This window comes from Eucalyptus grandis, chromosome 8, assembly GCF_016545825.1.
Source record: "Eucalyptus grandis isolate ANBG69807.140 chromosome 8, ASM1654582v1, whole genome shotgun sequence".
Classification (NCBI taxonomy): Eukaryota; Viridiplantae; Streptophyta; class Magnoliopsida; order Myrtales; family Myrtaceae; genus Eucalyptus; species Eucalyptus grandis.
The window spans coordinates 52,702,382-52,718,506 of record NC_052619.1 but is presented as its reverse complement, the minus strand read 5'-3'; the positions used below and the strand labels follow the sequence as shown (position 1 = coordinate 52,718,506).

General features: G+C 40.6%; 1 protein-coding gene across 1 annotated transcript; it reads left to right on the top strand.

Moving 5' to 3' along the window:
* Positions 1-13,756: 13,756 nt before the first annotated feature.
* Positions 13,757-15,943, top strand: LOC104415015 (acyl carrier protein 1, chloroplastic-like). Its single transcript, XM_039301189.1, has 4 exons — positions 13,757-13,854; positions 14,947-15,048; positions 15,371-15,493; positions 15,731-15,943. Exons 1-4 carry the CDS (start codon positions 13,798-13,800, stop codon positions 15,857-15,859), a joined length of 411 nt encoding a protein of 136 aa, XP_039157123.1. The 5' UTR covers positions 13,757-13,797; the 3' UTR covers positions 15,860-15,943.
* The last annotated feature ends 182 nt before the right edge of the window (positions 15,944-16,125 follow it).

Below are 16,125 nucleotides of genomic sequence, written 5' to 3'. Positions count from 1 at the left end.
CGCCGGATCTCGGCGAGCCACGGCCGGCGAGCTTGAGGCTCGCGGATCGGTGAGGCTCGAGCCTCGCCCGACACCGGCGAGCTCGAGTCTCGCCCGGCCGCCGGCGAGCTCGAGTCTCGCCGTCCGGCGAGCCTCGAGCTCGCCGACGCCCGGTGAGGCCTCCGCCTCGCCTGACGGCGCGAGGCCTCCACCTCGCCCAGATCCGGCGAGCTCGAGGCTCGCCGGATCGGCGAGGCTCGAGCGCCTCGTTGGGCGTTGGCAAGGCCTCCGCCTCGCCGGATCCGGCGAGCTCAAGGCTCGCCTGGCTGGTCGCCGGCCGTCGCCGTGCCGGCGACCGGAAGGAGGAAGGAGAAAAAAAAAAAAAAAAAGAAAAAAAAAAAAGAAGAAAGATAATAAAGGAAGAAAAAGAAAAGAGAAAATAAAAATAAAAAAAATTATAATTTCGATTTTTATAAAGTTAAAGAGAGAAGGGAGGAATTATAATTTTTTTTTAAAGATGAGTTTTCAACCCAACCGATTTAAAAACCCACTTAAGACCCACCTATCTTAAACCTTTAATTGTGAAACCCATTTAACTATCTTTTGTTATAAACAAGTGACCCATTTATGACCCATTTAAGATTTAAATGGGTTATAAATGGGTTTATGACCCATTTTAACACCTCTACTACCATGTAAGCACAGCAGGTAGCTTCACCTGTCTTGCAGTGCAGAGACAAGTTTTTGACACAGGTGGAGAGGACATTACTGCTGACATGGTAGCTTTTGCTGCTATATATTCCATAATCTTTCGGGTCAAGTAACCCAAGAAGTTTTCTTTTAAATTTTCATTTTGATAAAGAAAGTGGTAAATACATGAGGAGAGGAAGATAAAAGCAGTCCTAACCAATCCAGTGGAATCACCATCATTGCCGCTAGATTATGGAGGCTAGAAGCAAGATTCATCTTCCGAGACTACCATCCCAAAGGATATCTCACCTGCTGGAGTCGAAAATGCATCACCTTTTCTTAGGGCACGACCGCTGGAAAACATTAATATGTCACTTTACTCTCTGTGGATTGAGATGGCATGGTATCTAATTCATGTATTGGGGCTTTGACACAGCCTTGGCTGGGTTGCGTGTTATCTATATGTGAATGGAATTCAAGTTGTGGCATGTCATCTATAAATTGATCAACCTTTTTATCAACTAAATACTAATGTATAAGATAGCTTTTTTCTCATATTAACTATATGTGAATCCGTTTCTCTGTCTTGGGAAAGATTGGAAATCATAGGATATAACTTCTACTCTTGCTTTTATAATTTGGAAGGTCCTAGGGGCGGACTTGTCGGGATTTTAAGGAGTTAAAATCAATGCTCAGCGTGGTGATTTAATGTTGAAAGAGGTCAGTTTTCTTCCCCTGGTAGATTTGAATTTGGACCCAAATTCATTGGGAAGACCATCGGGAAGAAGTTTCTCCTCCACTACACAAGCTTCCCACCCCTGATTACCCATTTTATACCGATGAAGAGAGGAGACAGAAGAGAGGAAGAATTATTAAAAGAAAAGAAAACTTATAATAGGCATAGGTTCAGCTGGTAGTATTGCAGATTTTTTTTTTTTTGGTCAGTCCTACTCTATTTCTACTCTACACTCACTCTCGGACTTTTGCCCTGCTCTTGCAGGGGGTGTGGGAGTCGAAACCCACTCCTAAAACTTACGCGTCCCCACCCCATTCCCCCTCTGAGAAGGTGGGGATTTGAACCCCTCACCTCCCCTTACATGTTGGAAGGGTGGCCACTGGGGCGAACCTCCAGTGGTTTCAGATTCAATCATAAAGTTAGGCCTTGTTAGGTAATCATTCCATTTTTCTATATTCCTTTTTTTTTGGGAAGAGAAAAAAATAGAAATTCGTTTGGTAATATTAGCTAATTTTTATATTTCCTAAAACAGATTAGTAGCCAAAAAATATATTTGGAACAGAAACAAGAAGTAGAAAAAACCTACTTCTTTGTTCCCCTGAAATGAAGTCATTTTCTCTTTTCTTTACTTTTCATTCTTATTCTCCTCCTCTAGCCAGTCACCAAGCCTCAACGAGAGTCGGTGACAGACTAGAGAGGAGGGCCGACGAGGTTGGCCTTGCCAACCTCGAGGGAGCCTTGTGGTGGCTAGGCGAGGTCGGCCTTGTTAGCTATCGTCTTTGGCTAGTCACCAAGACTCGGCGATCAGCTAGAGGTTGAAGAAGAAAGAAGGAAAAAAAAAGCAAAAAAAAAATTCAAAAAAATCTCAGACAATTATTTGAAATCTAAAAAAAAAATTCTGTGTCACAAAAAAATTTGAGAGTTGTACTAAATAAATTTGTGTTCTTTTTCTATCTCGGGAATAGAAATTTTATATAGTTATCAAACTTATTATTCTGCTTGGAAACTCATCCAGGAAATAGAAATCAAAGAAACTATTTCTGAACAAAAATTATTCTCAGAAATAAAAATATAAGTAAACGCAGCCTTATAATGTGGATTCGAATTTGGTCCTAAATATTTTGATTGTAACCACCTTTGAATGAAAATGCAATTAAGTCCTTCTAGCCGCTTGCCTAAAAAAATTTTATGTGGCAGCCCAGTCATTACTAGCCGTCTCATGTGTAATGACGACGGCATGTATGGATTGCGATGTCGATTTTTTTTTTTTTTCTTTCCTTCTTTTCCATAGCCTCCAAGGTTGTGCCTTTGCCATCCATAATTAATGGCATTATTCGCTACACCACTCGGTAGCCATCCTCGATAACAGATGAGCTAGATCTAAGCAAGACTAGTCGCCAGCCTTCTAGGCTTGACGGTGAGCCGCCAAACCTCTAGACATGGAGCTAATGGCCATCGAGTTCGCCAAGATGTGGACAGCCACATGATCAACGGCCATGGATAAGCTCGACCGCTCCTCTTTCATGGCCGTTGAGCTTGCCCAGATCTCGACAATCACGAGCTCGACAAGCATTGAAAGTGTTGAACTCACTGAGGACACGCAGAGAGAGAAAATAGAGAGACAAGGGTTTTAGGGATGAGGTGAGGTGCTGTTGACTATGTTGAGGGGCCGATGACAACTTTCACGGCGGCAGGCCGTCCATCCTGGACCAGGTCAACGGCCATGAGGTCGTCACCTCCGGATTTGGAGATGCAAAATCTGGTTGAGCTCAATGCCATGCAAGATTTGGCTCACCTCGAAGTAACTAAAGTTCAAACGCTTCAAGTTGAGCGGCCATGGAAGGGCCATGGAGCCCGATGGCCATGGTGACCGACTGCCAAGCCTCCACATTTGGAGGCGCCAGCTGTAGCTGAGCCATGACTGTTGATAGAAATCAACTTGAGTGAGGGCGGGACTAGGCAAGGGTGATCGCTTGTGGAGTTAAGCAAAAATGGTGTCGTTTCGAGTAAATTCGTCCACGTTAGGTCACTAGTTGGGATACGTACAACAGCAGATGATTGGACAACCATTCAAGCGAGACTTGACCAAGAGGACTTGATTGCATTTTCACTCAAAGGTTTAAAACAATATTGGTCGAATTAAAATGTTGGGGATTGAATTTGAATATTTCAATTCTACAATGTTTGCATGCCATGTTTCCATGCCCAAGAACAATAACATTGCGAACGTAAAAATTTCAAACACTCAAAAAACGTGTCTTATTTTGGGAGAAATTGTGTGAGAAACATGGTTTTTTTTGTTGCATTGAACAAATATGTACATAATACATATATTATAGTACCGAAGCATAAAGTACAATATTATTCCTCCATTTGGCTGTAATGGTTATAAATTCTCATCAGAGGTTAAGAGAAATAATTGGTTTTAAGTAGGAATTCAACAATGACCATGTGCAAGGTTGTCGCGCATCTTAAAGCAAACAGCTTTCTCGTGCCTTCTGTTGAGAGTTAGCGATGTTCGTTTCCCTTCAATGTTGTTTTCCTTTCTGCCTCTCCCCTTCTTTTGAGCGTTCAAAGAAGATGATAGCAACTTTGAAAGGAACAGTGAAGCATAAAGTACTATATTGATCCTGTATTTGGATGTAAATCTTATAAAATTTCATCAGAGACCACGTGAAATGATTGTTTATTGGTAGTTTATCATGCATCTCAAAGCAAGCAGCTTTCTTGTGCCTTCTGTTGAGGGTTGGTGACTTTCGTTTCTCTTCAACGTTGTTTTTCCTTCTGCCTCTCCCCCCTTCTTTGAAGTTTTCAAAGAGGATAACGGCAACTTTTCAGGCAGTAGTGGAGCATAAAGTACGATATCGATCTGGTATTCGGATGTAAATCTTATAAAATATCATCAGAGACCACGTGAAATGATTGTTCATTAGTAGTTCGTCATGCATCTTAAAGCAAGCAGCTTTGTTGTGCCCTCTGTTGAGAGTTCGTGATGTTCGTTTCTCTTCAGTGCGGTTTTTCTTTTTACATTGCTCCTTCTTTTGAGTTTTCAAAGAAGATAATAGCAACTTTGCAGGCAGTAGCGGAGCGCAAAGTACGATTATCATTCATGTAGAATCTTATGACATTTCATTAGAGACCACATGAAATCGTTTCTTAGTAGTTTATCAAGCATCTTAAAGCGAACAGCTTTCCTGTGCCTTCTATGGAGAGTTTGCACTTTCCGTTTCTCTTCATATGTTGTTTTTCTTTCTGCCTCTCCCCTTCTTTTGAATTTTCAACGAAGATAATGGCAACTTTGCAGGCGGTAGATGATATTAGATTACGATATTATTCTTCTATACGGATTCAAATCATATAAAATTCCATCTCGGGCCACGAGAAACAATTGTTTTTTGGGTGGGGAAGACCACATTGGCCATATGCATGGTTGTCATGCATCTTAAAGCAAACAGCTTTCCATGCCTTCCGTTACAAGTTTGCGCTTTTCCGTTGCAGTTCTTCTTTCCACCCCCCCCAATTTTTCTCTTTGATTTTTTAAATATAAGGAAAAAAAGGACAAAAAATCGCTTCCAAGTACCATAACTTGACACAAAGTAACACTTAAAAGTGCCAAAAGTTATGAAACGGCACTTAAATGTCACATTAAAAAATAAATGGATCACTTAGGTGCTACTCTAACCAAAATCCAGCAAAAATACTAACGTACGCAATTTCCAGAGAAGTAAGTGCAAAACAACATTGTTTTGTAGGCTGAGGTGGCCAAATAATGCTAAAACGGCGTCGTTTTGGTGCGACGTGGTAAAAAAATACAAAAATCAATTAATTTAAATTTAAATTTATTTAAAAAATTTTAAAAAAAGGAGGGAGGTGGCTAAGGGCTTAGCCTTGAGCTACCGCTGCCGCCTCCCGTCGTCCGGGAAGGGCCGACGGTGGAGAGGGGAGGGTCGGCCGGGGGTCGCCGGCCTCGATCGAGCCCTCGACCACCTCCCCCGTTTTCTTTTCTTTTCTTTTTTTTTTTAAATTTTTAAAATTTCTTAATATTAAAATTTTTTATTTTTAAATTTTTAAATAAATTTAAATTTAAATTTAAACTAATTATTTTTTATATTATCTTTTTATCACGTCGGCACTAAAACAATGCCGTTTTACACTTGTTTTGCCGAAAAATTGCCACGTCAACATTTTGGCTGGATAGATGCGTAAGTGATCCATTTTCTTCGATTTTGGCACTTAAATGTCACTTTCGTAACTTTTGGCACTTAAGTGTCCTTTGTGCCAATTTTTGACACTCAGGATCCCTGTCGAAAAAAACTTACTAGAACTTCACAAGCAGAACTTAGCATTAGTAGTAAATTAGTAGAGGAGAGAAGTTTGCACGATCGAGAGAAAGAGAGAGATGCGCTTATCTTTACCCCTATCACCTGCATGGCGAGTAATATGAACTTTTTATCTTTACCCCCATCACCTGGCGTCATGCCAGTCTTGCTGTAACTCCAAGACATGGTGCAGAATACATCCTTTCAACATCTGAACAGTTAAGCTTGCAGGGACAGATTGCTACTGTGTTCAACAGGATATGATGTTGAGGAAGACAGGAGGGGAGAGCAATTCCAAGTGGGATTTCCTTTCCTGTGTGATTGTACGGTCGCTCTTGTGGCCCTTTGCAATTGGATACATATGGTTGCCGCCTCATTGGGCTGTAGTAGATTGTGCATTTCAAGGGTTCGGCATTGTACTGCCTTATATTTTCTTCTGCAATTTCATGTATAAACATGGATTGCTTTGGTATTTCAGTTGGAAATGAAGTCCTCTCAAAATGTCTATTCCGGATTCGACTATCATCATCATCATCATCATATGGTGAAAATGGTATCGTGCAAAATTTCCAATAACACATATATAAACATTGGTAAAAGCTCTGCGACAATATTTGTAAGGTCTTTTCTTCATTCTAATAACTACAGCGATCAAACATATTAGTCATCGTAGCTGTCTATAGCACATCAACTTTCAAAGATGCATTGCCAAACATGTACACATGTATTTCAATACATCACAGTGTACCACGTTAGTATGAAATACACTGTTCTTCTAGTTTTGATTATTATAGATCATTGAAAAAAGAAGAAGAAGAAGAAAGAAACCGACTTTTCTATCTATATATGTGAAAGCCAAAACACCATTTTATCTCGCTTTTTAAATTTCTCATTTTGGTGCTCATCTACATGTTATGTTAATATTGTAATACAATTTAGCTTTAAAGAGAGAGAAAAATGTAAAATTAGCAAAAGCAAAAAGCAGGATCGTCGCGACCCAATTTTTCGGAGGTTTGGACCACCTAGGGTTTGGCTAATGAATTGTTAAGCCTAGACTTAACTCAGACTCTTTCAAGCCCATACCAATTCGTAACTTTAGTTTCAAGTCCTTAACATGCAATTAATTTTTAACTAAGAGTCGCCACTAATCTATTTTTGGTGGGTCGATTAGAAACCTAAGTAAAGTAACGGAAGATTCATTTTACTCTTACGAACTAGAGATTTGAGTACGGGGACTTGATTACGTTAGATTCCTCTAACGCCCTTTCGGTACCATTTTTTTATTTTGAAAAAAATATTTGACACTTGAATTGATTTTAAACTAGTTCCCTAAGATGTGAGCAAACCACCAATTTAACACCCAAGAAAGCAATTAAATATTGCAGGACTTACCTCAAAGCAACGAAAGCATCTGCAGTGTTAAATTAAAATCCACATCAACCCTAGATATGATTTCTAATTAACAAGCAATTACTCAATTTTTTTTTTTTTTTTACCCAGGGAACCTCCGCTCGCCGCTTCGCGGTGGAGAGTAAACCCTGGGGGGCTGCGTAAGCGGGAGGACCCACCACCCCCGACAACCCACTTAAGACACGGCTTGCACTTAAGACTCGACGACGCCGTGGATCGAACTCAGGCCCTTTCGTGGGAGGTCCTTTGCTCAACCACCTACGCCACCACCGCGGGTGGTGCAATTACTCAATTTTTGTTTTCTCTTTTCCAACGAAAATATAGTCCATATGCAATGCAATGCTTCTAATTCTAATATGAAATGATATGGCATGACAATATGTCCTAAACTATATGACATAAATAAGCATGCAGTCTATTATAAAGAAATGTAATAATTAAATATGCAATTTCAATTAACCCAAATGATTTAATTCTAACGACGTGCAATGCAATGCAATGACGTACAAAATTATTTCAATTAAAATGACATGCGGCATACAATTTAATATGCGAGCTATATGTCACGCGGCATTTACTAAATGACCTAATCTAAAGACGGACAATTTCTAATTAGAAATGAACCTAACAACAATCACTAAATGACTAAATGACATGCATTTTATGGACCTAATTCTATATGACATGGAGATTTTTATTTTCCTAACAAAACATGCAATTTATCTAGAAGAGATTATCTACCTATAATTGATAAACATACAATCCTAACATGCAATGACATGCAAAGAATGCCCTAATTCAATATGATATATGCATGATGAGTTTTAGTGTTTCTATATTAATTTCGAAATTAAAATTTCACATGCAATTCAAATAATGATAAAACTAACATCCTAAATGAATGTGCTTTTTATTTTTATTTTTTTATTTAAAAATTCGAAATAAGATTGCAATCCTAAATATGCAAGATAATAAAAACAAACCTAATCCTTATTCAGATTTTTTTATTTTCTTATTTAAAAAATTCGAAATAAGATTGCAATCCTAAATATGCAAGATAATAAAAACAAACCTAATCCTTATTCAGATTTTTTTTTTATTTTCTTATTTAAAAAATTCGAAATAAAATTGCGATTTTAAACCTAAGTCTAGGAATATTCTAAAACAAACTTAGCCCTAATTCGATTTTTTTTATTTTTTCCTCTTATGAAAATAAAATTGATCCAAACATACAACATCTAATTAAGCAAGACAATATTAATATCCAAAATTAGCGAACCATATCTCGCGTGAGATTGGGTTGGTTAATTTTAAATTAAATCGCGAATCGAATCTCTAATAAATTGGATTGTTGATTTTTATAAGGGATTGCGAGTCGGATTTAACTCGAAAATCGGACTGTCAATCCGCAGCTTGAGGGACTTTTCATGTCGGAATCTCAACCATTCATTGGAATAATCCTACTAAAAAACAGATATAAAGGAAAAAAAAATATAACTGGATAAGCAATAATAATAAAATAAAAAATCTACCTAATTCCCTTTTCCCTTTTTTTTTTCTTCTTTCCTTTCCCACGTGTGACCGTGGGTCTCCAAGGGCAATTGTCGTCGGTCCGGCAGGGGCAGCTCCGGCGAAGGGAAGGCACAGTTGGTCGCGGGTCAGGCGGGACAGGGACGGCACGGGCGAAGCAACCGGCGCTCGGGCACCGGCGAAAGGGGCGTCGCGGCGTTGCTGGCGTCGAGCAGACCACCGGATATGCAGCAGCGACTGGTGAAGAAGGCTCGGCGGAAGGCTGCTGTGGGCGTCGCTGGGAGAGGGGCGGAACAAAGACAGAAGCGGCGTCACGGGCGAGACCAACCGGGTGGCGATGCAGATCAGCAGCAGCTGCGGCTTCACGGGCAAAACAGAGCCGGGTCGTCGGACCAGAGGCGGAGCAGGGTAGAGGCGCGCGATACAGGGGCGTCACGGGAGCAGCAGCAACGGTCGTCGGAGGGAAAGCTCGGAGCCGACGCGGTGCAGGCGGTGGGCAGATCTGGCTCGGGTCCGGCCGCGACAGAGCTTTGGCGGGCTGGAGGGTGCGGTCGAGGTGGGTCGCGGGGCGCGAGATTGCAGCGGAGCGGGGGTGCTGGATCGCAGTGTGGCGGCGCGGCGTCGGACGGAGCGAGCTGTCGGAGCGGGGCTCAGGCGCGGGGGCTTCGTGGCTGCGGGTGGAGGGCAAAGCAGAGCCAGCGAGCGTGAGGGAGACGATGAACAGTAAACGTCCCCTCACCTCTGCCTTTTACTTTTACCTTTTCCCCCTCTCTCTCTCTCTCTCTGTTGTCACTGTTCCTGCTGCACTTTTTCACTTCTTTTTATTTTAGCCTTCCACGAAGAGAATCCCTAGAAAAAGCCCCCGCATACCACCTTGTGAAGGACTAGGATTTTAGTTTGTTATTCGAATCCAAATCCGTAACTTTTTCACAAAATTCGTCCCATACTGATGAGAATTCGAGATTAAGATAAAATTTTTCTCTAAATCCAAATCTTTCAAAATCAAATCGCAATATTCTTTTACCCATTTACCCTATCTAAAAAAAAATTCATATCTCGAAAAATTTTAAAATATTATATTCCCACGAGATAATATTTTAATTATTAGAAACATGGGCTTTTGGCCGTCATTCGCTTTTATGGGCGCTGGCCCATCTAATTGAACTCATTATTCCCAGGTCGATAAAATGCAAAAAGATGCAAATAACAAAATAAATGCAATCTAAATCTATATTATGCAATTAATAAAATTAACCCATAATTTTCTATGTAATAAATAAATAATCTAAATCGTTAAAATTTAGGTGTCAACGAGGATAAAATGGTGAAATTTGAGGAAGAAGTTAACTAGGCCTTTCCATTAAAAGTGCACTTACCTAAATTCCTTAACCGTCCTTAAAGTGGCAAGCCAAATTCTCTCATGTTCTTTTGCTCCGCTTTGAATTTCTTTTTTGTAACGTTGGCGAAGTGCTCATTTAAAATGTTTGCTTTTTCAGATAACTTGAAACGAACACCGTCCTACAATCTCCCGCTCCCTCCCTCTCCCCTGTATATACATCGCCTCTCTCTCACAAACTTCACGGGTTCTCCTTCTGTGATCTCTCTCTCTCTCTCTCTCTCTCTCTCTCTCATTCATTTCCTTCACCTTCTTTTGAATCGGAGCTCGGAATGGCCACCTTCACTGCAACACCGGCTCGCGCCTCGTTCGCTTTGAAGCCAGCACAGGTACAAAAATGGGTATCAGTCGATTCAAGATTGCTCGACTCGTGTTTTCTTTACGACGGGTTTTGATGCTCGATCGCTGTGGCCGCTGGACATAGTTTTATGATCGATATTGGATGCGAGTGCCATACTCTTTGTTTTCCTCCAGTTTTAGATTTTCAAGGCACATTATCAGCTTGACGTTAACTATTCCCGGACTAGGATGAATCTGCTTTTGCTTTGGTGCCGGAGGCTTTTATGCCCATTGAGTTGTGGTAAATGCTGAGTTTTTCATCCATTCGAAACTGCATCGAAAAGATACAGCACTGCCAAATGAGCTTTTCACATGCTTAGAACGAACTGCGTGAGATTAATAATGAGTTCAGGCCGGCAATACTCGGTTTTGGCTTCCTGCTACTGATCTAGTGATCCGAAAACTCAGTAAATTCTCTGGGGGCAAACTACGTATTTTCTAACTTTTGAGTTTGTTGCATATTGCCAAATGGCGTTTCAATTTTTGCAATCTAGCCCCCAAAAGGTAGAAGTCCGTATCAATGTGTCCCCTTGTGTTGACTCTAGTGAAATTTTTCTTGGAGCTTCAGCCACGCTATGGCACGTGACTCATTACAAAAGAAAAATTTATCATATGAGTAAAGATATGAAAAAGTAGAATATTAAATTCAAAAACACATTACATGTGACAGCATGTGACCAGAGCTCCGGCAATAATTTGAATGGAATCAACACCAAATGCATATTGGTATATAGTTCTCAAATATATCTTTGGGTAGTCCCTATAATTTTTTTTTTCACATACATAAATGATAAATGTCCAATTAATCTTCCATAGCAAGTGACGTTGTCGGTAAGAGTGTATGATTACTGGGATATGAACTGCTTAAGGTAATGTCAGTCACATTGCTGTAAGGATCGTCTTTGAATAAGATTTTGAATGCCTACCGTGGTATCCTATTATACATTGAGACAAAGGAAAACCATGATAAAGCTCAGAAGCTATGTCCTGATACTGCGAAAGAATTAGAATAGGCCTTTCATCCTATCTTCTGTTTGATGCCATTACCATGTAAGCACAGCAAGTAGCTCCACCTGTCCTGCATTGTAGAGACAAGTTTTTGATACAGGTGAAGCGGACATTACTGCAAATATGGTAGGTTTTGCTGCTATATGTTCCATAATCTTTTGGGTCAAGTAACTGGAGAAATTTTCTTTTAAATTTTCAATTTGATAAAGAAAGTGGTAAATACATAGAGGAGAGGAAGATGAAAGTAGTCCTAACCAGTCCAGTGGAATCGCCATCATTGCTGCCAAATTATGGAGGCCAGAAGCAAGAAGATTCATTTTCCAAGACTACCATCCCAAAGGATATCTCACCTGCTGGAGTCGAAAATGCATACTCTTTCTCAGAGTATGACTTTAAGAAAACATCAATATGTCACTTTATTCTCTTGGTGGACACTTTATTCTCTTGGTGGATTGAGATTGAGATGGCATAGTATATGTATTATTCGGGCTTTGACATAAGCCTTGGCAAGCCCTTGGCTGCAGGTTTTCTATATGTGGATGGAATTCAAGTCGCTAGATGTCATCTATAAATTGATCAAAATTTTTTATCAACTAAATGCCAATGTATAGAATAGCATTTTTCTCATATTAACTATACACGAATCCAGTTCTATGTCTCGGTAAAGATTTAAATCGTAGGGTATGACTTTTGCTCTCGCTCTTATTATCCGGACAATCCTGAGGGGCTGACGTGTCAGAGGATTTTTAAGGAGTTAAAATCAACACTCGGTGTGGTGATTAAATGGTGAAAGAGGTCAGTTTACTTCCCCTGGTGGATTTGAATTTGGACCCAAATTCACCGTGTTGACCACCGGCAATGCGGTTTCACTTCCACTACACAAGCCACCCATCCCCCTGGCCATCTCCACGGTTGTCATGCATCTTAAAGCAAACAGCTTTCCGTGCCTTCTGTTGCAAGTCTGCGCTTTTCCGTTTCTCTTCAAGCTATTCTTCTTTCCACCTCTGAACCCCACTTTTCTTTTTATTTTTCAAAGAAGATAATGGCAAAAAACTTGCCAGAACTTTGCAGGCAGAATTTAGCATCAGTAGTAAATTAACAGAGGAGAGAAGTTTGCACAATGAGAGAGAGAGAGAGAGAGAGAGAGAGAGAGAGAGAGAGATGCGCTTATCTTTACCCCCATCACCTGCATGGCGAGTAGTATGAACTTTTTATCTTTACCCTCATCACCTGGCATCATGCCAATCTTGCTGTATCTCCAAGACATGGTGCAGAATGCATCCTTTCTACATCTGAATAGTTAAGCTCACAGGGACAGATTGCTACTGTGTTCAACAGGATATGATGTTGAGGAAGACGGGGGGAGAGCAATTCCAAGTGGGATATCCTTTCCTGTGTAATTGTACGGTCGCTCTTGTAGCCCTTTGCAATTGGATACATATGGTTGCCGCCTCATTGGGCTGCAGTAGATTGTGCATTTCAAGGGTTCATCGTTGTACTGCCTCATATTTTCTTCTGCAATTTCATGTATAAACATGGATGGCTTTGGTATTTCAGTTGGAAATGAAGTCCTCTCAAAATGTCTATTCCGGATTTGACTATCATCATCATCATCATCCTCATATGGTGAAAATGGTATCCAGCAAATGTTCCGATAACACAGATATAAACGTTGGTAAAAGCTCTGTGACAATATTAAAAGGTCTTTTCTTCATTCTAATAACTACAGCAATTAAACATATTAGTTGTCGTAGCTGTCTATAGTACAGCAACTTTCAAAGATGCATTGCCAACAATACATTACAGTGTAGCCACATCAGTATGAAATACACTGTTTTTCTAGTTTTGATTATTATAGATCATTAAAAAAATAAAAAAGAAGAAGAAAGAAACTGGATTTTCTATCTATATATGTAAAAGCCAAAACGCCATTTTATCTCGCTTTTTAAATTTCTCATTTTGGTGCTCATCTACGTGTTATGTTAATACTGTAATACAATTTAGCTTTAAAGAGAGAAAAATGAAAAATTGGCAAAAGAAAAAACCAGGATAAAATGGTGAAATTTGAGGAAGAAGTTGACTAAGCCTTTCCATTAAAAGTGCACTTACCTAAATTCCTTGACCGTCCCTAAAGTGGCAAATTGCCAATTTCTCTTATGTTCTTTTGCTCCGCTTTGAATTTCTTTTTTGTAACGTTGGCAAAGTGCTCATTTAAAATGTTTGCTTTTCAGATAACTTCAAACGAACACCGTCCTACAAGCCCCGCTCCCTCCCTCTCCCCTATATATACATCGCCTCCCTCTCACAAACTTCTCGCGTTCTCCCTGTGATCTCTCTCTCTCTCTCTCTCTCATTCGTTTCCTTCACCTTCTGTTGAACCGGAGCTCGGAATGGCCACCTTCACTGCAACACCCACTCGCGCCTCATTCACTTTGAAGCCAGCGCAGGTATGAAAATGGGTATCAGTCGGTTCGAGATTGCTTGACTTGTGTTTTCTTTATGATGGGTTTTGATGCTCGATCACTGTGGCCGCTGGATATAGTTTTATGATCGATATTGGATGCGGGTGCGGCACTTTTTTGTCTTCCTCCAGTTTTAGATTTTCAAGGGATGTTATCAGCTTGACATTAAGTATTCCCGGACTAGGATGAATCTGCTTTTGTTTTGGTGCTGGAGGCTTTTATGTCCATTGAGTTGTGGTAAATGCTGAGTTTTTCATGCATTTAAAACTGCATCGAAAAGATACAGCGCTGCCAAATGAGCTTTTCAGATACTTACAATGAACTGTGTGAGATTAATGATGACTTCAGGCCGGCAATACTCGGTTTTGGCTTCCTGCTACCGATCTAGTGGTCCGGAAACTCAGTAAATTTTCTGGGGGCAAACTACGTATTTTCTAACTTCTGAGTTTGTTGCAAATTGCCAAAGGGCGTTTCAATTTTTGCAATCTAGCCCCTTACGGTTAGAAGTCCGTATCAATGTGTCCCCCCGTGTTGACTCTGGTAAAATTTTGCTTGGAGCTCCGACCACGCAACAGTGCACAACGGACTACGAAAGGAAAATTCATCATATAAGTAAACGGATATGAAAAAAGTAGAATATCAATTCAGAAATATAGTTCATGTGAGAGCATGTGACCAAAGTTTCGGCAATAATTTGACCAAAATCAAATACCAAATGTACATCAATATATAGTTCTCAGATATATTTTGGGTAGTCCCTGTATTTTTTTTTTTTTTCACATAAATGATAGATGTCCAGCTTACCTTCAATAGCAAGTCACGTTGTCAGATACGTGAGAAAATTTTTGCCAAAGTCAACGTTTGAGGGCACATGGCCTCCCATTCAAAAAGTCAGTTAACAAATTGCAAATGTCGAAACGACCGGTAATTTGCCGCTATCCCGAAAACTAGGGTGCAAGATGCAATTTTACCAAATACTCTGTGCAATTTAGGCAGAGAGCTTGGCTAACCCGGCTGAGGTTCTGCACTTTGAATGAGACCGCATCTCTGAAAACTAGTTCTTGACATTTTTAACAGGTACCTGTCTTCAAGATATCGAATGTCAGGTCCGTCTCCCTCCCTGTCGGCGGCATAAGTTTCCCATCTCTGAAAGCATGCCGTTTCCAGGTTTCATGTGCGGTAAGTAGTCCACCATGTCATGTCAACTATAACAGCAAGCATAGCAAAGTGACTGCAAGTAACTTACGTATATCTGAAGTCTGGGTCATTATGTTTGTCCTGGGTCGAACGATCTTGCTGTGTGATTATAATTGTGTCGCTCAAAACATGCTGCTTCTGGGGAAAGGGGATGAGCAGGAGTTTGCTCATACCAGGTTCAAGCCTATCATTGTTTTGCTCATGGGGGAATGCTTGAATTGGTCTTGCCAATTTTGTAGCTACTCGGAGCGAAGCCCATACGTAGGTTTTAAACTTGTGAATGACCAACTCGATATATGAGCAGGCTAAAAAGGAGACGCTGGATAAAGTGTGCGAAATAGTGAGGAAGCAGCTAGCTTTGCCAGCAGATGCTGTTGTAAACGGAGAGTCAAAAATCGCTTACCTGGGAGCCGATTCTCTGGACACCGTAAGCCCTTCATCCACAAGTCTATTTCCTTTCTCTGCAGTCTTTGACGAGCTTTCGCTAGATCCATGCGTTCTTAAGTGGTGCAGGACGGTACTTCTGCAATATTGGAATTGATTTGCCTTTTTTTTTTTCTTTTCTTTTCTTTTTTTTTTAAATCTGGTTCCGACGTTTACCACCTTATTTCCTTTGTTGGATAAAATGGGATTGTGATGAGAACGCTGCTCTTCCTCATTTTAGGTGGAGATTGTGATGGCAATTGAGGAGAACCTTGATGTCACCGTGGAGGAAGACAGTGCTCAAAGGATCGCGTCTATCCAGGATGCTGCGGACTTGGTCGAAGAGCTGCTTAAGAAGAAGGGTGCTTAATGTCAGAAGAGACAGTGAGGAAGATGTTCTTTGTGCGTGCTTTTTTTTATTTCTGCATTATCTTTGTGCTCGTTGATCCTGGAATTCCGAGTCTTCGATGTACTTGCATTTTACTTCAAGAGTCATTTTGCCCCACTTTAATTGAATAATGACAGCAAATCTCGATTGCTCTATTTATTTTGGGCTCTCCGTTGCTCTCTCTCCACCCCCTGCCCCCGAACCCATAAAACTTTGATTTCTCGAGAAATCTTCGTGTCGTGTCAAGA

What these genes read in the sequence shown, in the direction of transcription:
- LOC104415015 (XM_039301189.1), top strand. Translation starts at nt 13,798, where the DNA reads ATGGCCACCTTCACTGCAACACCCACTCGCGCCTCATTCACTTTGAAG. An exon ending in TCACTTTGAAGCCAGCGCAG is followed by an intron (nt 13,855 to 14,946) that starts GTATGAAAATGG and finishes CATTTTTAACAG; the next exon opens with GTACCTGTCTTCAAGATATC. An exon ending in GAGCCGATTCTCTGGACACC is followed by an intron (nt 15,494 to 15,730) that starts GTAAGCCCTTCA and finishes TCCTCATTTTAG; the next exon opens with GTGGAGATTGTGATGGCAAT.